A 7,072-nucleotide genomic window follows, 5' to 3' on the forward strand; every position below is an offset into this window, starting at 1 on the left:
CGGGATTTTCTTTTATTTGACTATGCTACAGGGGCTGTAAAGTTAGAGTAATTCGTAATATAGTGTTTGTACCTGTGTGTGTGATGGTGGTCTGGCAATTTGTATGTGAACTTTTCCCCAATGTGTGTTGTCTCAGGTTTTCCCAGGTTGCAGTGCGGCCCGAGTCATTACATCACTAGTGAGGTGATGAAAGGGAGCGTGTCTGTGCTGCAGTGGGTGGAGTGACTGCTGAGTGGAAGGGGGATCATTCTACACAGGGATGCAAAGAGTAGTCTCAGGTGTGCTTCAATGGGTGGCTGATGTGTGGGAGGGAGAAAAGTGACCTCACACTTGCAAACAAGGGATCCTGGGACTTGTAGTTGGAGGGAGGAATCTTCATCTGGAAATAGCCATTTCACAAAAAGATAGCGGCAGCATTATGGTGGACTCAGGACACAACCATTTAGCCCCAAGACAAGCACGGATCCTTCCTAAGCATGTGCATTACTGTCTGGCAGGTAAGTACTTAAGTCACCTTATGTTGGAGAACCCCTTTAAGCAGGATTTCAGACTCAATAGACAATGCAGCTAAGCCTTCCAACAAGGAAGGAAAGTCGGTATTAAAGGCGTATTCCACTGGCTAGTGTTCCGGCTGTATTCGGAACATTTAGTTCCGAACACTATACGCGCCCTGCAAGGGTCGGCCACACCCCCTCAATGCAAGTCTATGGGAGGGGGCGTGGCAGAAACCACGCCCCCTTCCATAGACTTGCATTGAGGGTGTGTGGAATGGCATCACGAGGGGGCATGGTCTGCCGACACGGCGTGCACACAGAGTTCGGAACTAAATGTTCTGTACGCAGTCAGAACACTGGCCAATGGAGTACCCCTTTAACTAGATGTTATCTAACTAATTTAAAGCAAAAAAAGCAAAAAAATGATAGATTTTCCCATTTTATTAATGAATTGTCATCTGTACATAAACAATCGGCTTTTACAAAATGATTTTTTTTTTTTTTCCATACAAGATCTCTTTGGATTAATGCGATGTGCTTTCATACATGTATAGTCGACCATTGGTGCAAAATGTTTCTTGTCTTTGATTGTTCTTGTTCGGACTACGATAAGGCTTCCAGATTAAGGTCACTTTTTATCGTTGAAAAGTAACTATATGCTTCGATTCGGAATCGATCTACTGTGAGTACATAAAGTCCAAGTCAGAATAGATAGGTGAGAATAATGTCCTAATAGAGTCCAAGGCTTGGGTGGTGCCTTATAGGCCTGGAGGTTCTGATATCTCTGTAGACAGGAATGACCATCTGTATGGATGTTTTTGTATGTTGACTGTTTTTTCATTTCATTTTTGACAATTTCCGATGAATTTTTGTGAGATTTTTTTTTACTTAATGTCCATTGTGGGTTCCAGAAGTCCACATAAAGAACTGATGGAAGATCTTTTCCAGTGCTGGCCTGATGATAGGCTTCAGTTTCCACCAGAACTGGTGGCCGAGAAGACAAGAGATGGAGGAAGAAGAGTGTTGACTTGCCAAAATTGCCATTAACTTGCCGAATGATGATGGCCAAAGGCTTGGTATTGATCTGGCATCTGAAAATAAAGGATAACGATAGTTGAGTATAGAGTTTTTTGTGCTTAGATTTTCACTGTACACATTGAACTACAGATTGACTATGTCTATGTAAGGTAACACTACAAAAATTGGGCCTAAAGTGGTACTCTGCCCCTAGACATCTTATCCCCTATCCAAAGAATAGGGGATAAGATGTCTGATCGCAGGGGTCCCACCGCTGGGGACCCCCGCGATCTCCCTGCTGCAGCCGGCATTCGTTTAGAGCTTCGGGTGCAGCACCGTTGGCTGGTGACATCACGGCCACATCCCCTCAATGCAAGTCTATAGGAGGGGCGTGATGGTAATCATGCCTCCTCACATAGAATTGCATTGAGGGGGTGTGGCCGTGATGTCACGAGCCTCCACCACACATCACCAGTCATCCGGCACGGTGCAAAGTTCGCTCCGTGCTCCGGATGTCTGGGGTGCCGCAGATGAGATCCTTTGGATAGGGGATAAGATGTCTATTGGCCGAGTACCCCTTTAAAATTAATATATATCGAGACTATACACTTTAACATATGTACTACTATTACAATTTCAAAGATTAGCATCAACTCAGATACTTACATTGTGCTACAAAGGGTTTCCGGCTCATTGGATGGGTGGTCTTCTTCACGACCAATCTCATAGGTTTTTTGGAAGAGCAGCCAGTACCCTTTGATGATGTCTTCTCGTTGACTCAAAAGTCCTTGTATATTGGCCAGACAAGAATCCTCCGATTGGGTCAGTGGACTTGTAGACTTGATGTAGTTTAAGATCTGATTCCAACATGGCAGTCCGAAAAGTTTGAAGAAACAATTTGGGAAATCTTGGATTCCCCAGATATTCCTGAGTGAAGTTGACTGAGAGAGTCCGATAGTCTACACCGCCCTTGTTCTGAGGAAGGGAAACGGTTGGCATAGCTAAGAACGTTGATTTATGGTCTTAAGTCTCTACTTTGTAGGTACAGAAATGGTTCTCTGTTTTTGTCCATTGATACTTTTAACTTCCAAGTAGTGGAAATGGATGTGAATATATATATATACGGTATATATAGAAATGTCCATCAGGTACAAACGCACAAGAGTCTATCAGTGTCCAATGACCGTTTTGGTGGAAGGTTCCACAAACAAATTACGACAATCCAAAATTTTGGTTCGACTCCGATGCAACAAGTTATTATTTGATAAAAAGTGCTACTATGTATCCTCAGAGATATATTACATGTGCAAAAAACACCAGAAGTATATCATTTTACAATTTCACAATTTCAACCACAAAATAAATAATAAAAAATTAAATAAAAATTCCAAATTCTTAGAAAAATAAAATTTACATTTCCGTTCAAATTTTTCCAACTAGACCTAGAAGCATATTATTGCTTTCTAATAAAAATACAAACACTTAAAAGTAAAAAGTGGCAAGATAATTTTCCCGCTCTTTACAATCGCCTTATGTACAATATAGATCATTCTGATTGGATGACATTTTGGTACATACAGCATAGTCAGCAATATCAAAAATAGGATTTTATTTTTTTTCATTTACATTCAATGTTTTAAAAAAAAAAATGCTCTTAAAACTGAACAAATTGCAAACTTTCTTATCTTTGCCATCCCCTGGAAAATGTTAAGGGAGAAGGCAGAATGCTATTTAAACGCTCCCACTTATGGTAAATGGTTTCACCCGTCAAATGTGCAAAAATATAGACATTTTTTAGTTGTTTTCGTTTGTACCACAAAGTTGTGACACCAGATTCTGGTGACGATTCACAAACTTTTCCATTTACTTTGTCAGTGGTCTCAAACTGTAGCCCTCCGAGTGTTGCAAAACTTCAACTCCCAGTGTGCCCGGACAGCCGTTGGCTGTCCGGGCACGCTGGGAGTTGAAGTTTTGCAGCATCCGGAAGGCCACAGTTTGGGACCACTGCTCTATGTGGTCATAGAAAGCAATTAATGCTTATACTCGAGCTGCATGCAGGGCAATATGTCCTGTTCTCATGAGAAAACCTAGAATTCCCGTATTGTATTTGCGGTTGATTCGTAATTCGTTGACCTCTTACTCTGCACCTTATGAAATGTATCTCAGAACTGAATAAGCTTATATAAGTTTGACACACGTCTCAACTTTAGATGAGAAAACCTCACTGTCTTATCCACCTCGTCCTAACTTTCTTGCAACGCTTTAGAGAAATCCCCAAACTTTCCTTCAAGTTTCGAGAAGTTCCTCTCAAAGCCTAAAAAGTGGTTCCCATTCGGGAGCATCAAGAAGCAAAATTTCCTAATGTCTCCCGCTTAACATGCCTCAATGTACCCAGCTTTCTCGGTCACTACGCTATTGCTATTGCTATCATAAGGATCCTTGGTGACAATGACATTGAGCTTGGTGCTAATTTGCTCATCGGAGTAAGACGCCTTAAGGGTTTGCTTCTCTGACTGCTCGAAATCAAACTGGATTTGCTGCCCCATTTGCACGAGCTGGTCCATTGTCTTAGGGAGGGGGGATTTGAGGAAACGCTTAATCTCGGGGTGAAGGGTGCTAATAATGTGACGGATCATCTCCTCCTCGTTGGCATCAGCATAAAGCCTATGGTACAAGGCCCTTTTCTTCCAGACAAATTGCTCAAGGGGCTCCCAACGTCTTTGAGGAAGATCTAAGTCCCTCTTGATGGCCTCTCTAACGACTAACCTTTCACAGTACTGCAAGAAGGCTACTTTAAAGTCATGCCAGTTCTCTACCGTCTCCTGCCTGTATTCCCACCACTTCTTGGCTGCACCTTTCAAGTGGTTGTCTACTTGAGACAGCCAAACTTTTTCATTCCACCCGCTGCGCTTAAAGAATTTTTCTAGGCTCACTAAAAACTCACGAGGATCCTCTGACATTTTAGCATCAAACTCGGGAGGAGACAGGAGATCAACTGAAATGACAACCCAGTGGTGTGGGTGGCAAGTCTGGGCTGGCAGTGGAGGTGGTGGTGGAGGTGGAAATGATGGGGGGCTGGGGGCATAAGGGTCAACAATCTCCTGATTGGCCTCTGCCTCCTTTTCCTTAGCACTCTTGTCTCCATAGAAAGACCTCCTTTGCTTATATAAGTTTTGGTCGGCTTTGCTAACCATTTTCTCGAAACGAGAGAACACGCCCCTCCAAGAGTTCATCTCCCTCTTCACCCACCTCTCTAAGTTGACCAAGGTATCTTGACATCTCATCAGGCAAGCCTTGATGGAACGTTTCCACCTCTGGATCCCGACCACTGAGGACTGGTCATTCATGTTAGAATTTAACCTCTGTACTGACCTCTTGAACCCTTTCAGCTCATTCTCCACCTGCCTGGACACTCCAGAAAGAATATACACCTGCGTCTTTCTAACTCTGTCCAACATTTCAGCCGGACTACAAGTACCAATCTGAAGAGCTACGGTTTGTTCAGGCACAGAGAGAGCGGGTGCTGCCATGCCACTGAGAGCCATGCTTGCTGCCATGGTCAGAACTTGATAAAGATAGAGACAATTTAGCAAATAGCAGTTATAGAATTTTTGCTAAAAAAAAAAGTTATCGGCAACGAGATTATCAGCAGGAAAATCTCTTTCCCGGGCAGCAAAATGCAAATGCCAAATGCAGGCAAAACCCTTCTCTCTATGCACTTGGATTAAGAGCACTTTTACACAATTCAATAAACATTCTACAATTCCTTCAGAGTAACATACAACAAGGTCTCAGTTCAGATCAACAAAGCAATGCAATTTTTCAAAAAGTTGCACAGATATAGTAAAGATGGTAGATAGATATCACCCAAGAAAAGTGTCCAATCCTTTCAGAAGTTCTGGAGCAATGTGCGGATGGAAGAAATTCAGAGATTTTCGTAGATGATAGGACTGAAGGTAATGATCAGCAGAAGCCTTGTCCCAATGAAGAGAAGATCCTTCCTACAATTTGTGCCTCGGGGTAGAAAGCGAAGCCTTGGCTATTGAGCAGTCAACGATCCTCGAAAGTCGGGTGAATGCAAGAGAAGAGAGAAAACTACTTCCTATCTGTTTGCATCTGAGTTTGTGAGGATAGTTTCCCAGTCTCTGTATTTATACTGTTTCTTGCAGAGCCTGAGATGTGAGTTGTCAGCAAACCCCACACTACGTTTTCGACGCTCATTGGTTGGAGCTTCCGTCTCCACGACAACCGGAACATTGGGATGCCAATTCAGTGCCCCCCCTCCTTATGATTCAGCTAACACGTTGAAGGCTGTGAACACTCCTGCTTTTGGAGGAATGTGTAATTCCCTTTCTCTCTCACTCTGAGAAAACACGTAATTGAGCTATAATAACCAGGAGACACATCTCCCACGGACTATTACACGTCTTCCCTGTCTGAAACTGCCAAAGAAGGTCTCATCCTGCCATTATGCCAGATGGGTGAAAGACCATGTCCTCCCACCATATGCACACCTACGCGGTGTCCGCACACTCACACAGACACTCAGCTTTTCGCAGTGTGGGACGGTGCTGCAGCCTTACTCACATCTATTAGGTCGGTCGTAATAGTAAAGGGGGAAGAAATTTGGCGGATTCTATTGACGTAGATTTACAAACAGCTAAGACGCTTGTGTATTTTGTCAACTGTAGTGGGACTACGATGGGTAGAGACGTCACACAAAATCTGTGAATGTTTTGAATCTAAGGGTTTTGCTCGAAAGAGGTTACTCCACCATTCAATAAACATTGCCGAAATATGTTAGATGCCAAGGCTGATAGTTGTGAAGTGGGTATGTATATAGGCAGATGCCGTAACTGATCAATTGGGTTCAATGACAATGCATCATGCCAAATCCTCAGATAAGGTTTCGAAGGCAGGTGAATCCCTTCAGCTCTACTTGGCCAATTGCATCACTTGGTTTAGGAGATATACGACTATGACATCATCAAAACACCAGTGTTGAAGAGTCCCAAAAAGAGTCATAAAATTGGGGTAAAAGTTTTTTGCTTTGGGAACTGATGGGGAGTTAGGGTCAGAAAGTTCCTACTCTCATCTTCTGACCTGTTCTACATGATATACCGAAAATTGAATTAAAGGGGTACTTCCCCCAAAACATCTGATCCCCTATCCTTTGGATAGGGGATAAGGTGTCTGATCGTGGGGATCTCTGGTTTCCGGCACGGCACCCTAGACATCTGTGCATGGAGCGAACTCTGCTCCGTTTCAGATGATGGGAGACTACAGCCGCCACGCCCCCTCCATTCATGTCTATTGGAGGAGGTGTGATGGCTACTACGTAGCCATCACGCCTCCTCCCATGGGCATGAATGGAGGGGGCGTGGTGAGACGTCACAAACACAATGGAAAATCATTCCTATTCCTAGTTCTGAGACACCTGGTTGTCCAGGAACCCAAGTGGTTTCCCATTGGCAACACTGAAACTCCAATAGATTGAGCATGGAAACTCTTCGTAAAGTCAACTTAAACTCCAATAGATTGAAACTCCAATAGATTAAGAG

General features: G+C 43.4%; 1 protein-coding gene across 1 annotated transcript; it reads right to left on the reverse strand.

Annotated features, from left to right (window-relative positions):
* Positions 1–920: 920 nt before the first annotated feature.
* On the reverse strand, positions 921–5,627 carry ARC (activity regulated cytoskeleton associated protein). The gene is made up of 2 exons (XM_056522872.1): positions 2,178–5,627; positions 921–1,585 (listed from the first exon to the last, which is right to left on the reverse strand). The coding sequence occupies exon 1, from the start codon at positions 5,066–5,068 to the stop codon at positions 3,884–3,886; it is 1,185 nt and encodes a 394-aa protein (XP_056378847.1). The 5' UTR covers positions 5,069–5,627; the 3' UTR covers positions 921–1,585; positions 2,178–3,883.
* Positions 5,628–7,072: the final 1,445 nt, after the last annotated feature.

Source organism: Hyla sarda, chromosome 5, assembly GCF_029499605.1.
Source record: "Hyla sarda isolate aHylSar1 chromosome 5, aHylSar1.hap1, whole genome shotgun sequence".
NCBI lineage: Eukaryota > Metazoa > Chordata > Amphibia > Anura > Hylidae > Hyla > Hyla sarda.

Coding starts and splice junctions, on each gene's coding strand:
- ARC (XM_056522872.1), bottom strand. CDS start 5,068: ATGGCAGCAAGCATGGCTCTCAGTGGCATGGCAGCACCCGCTCTCTCT.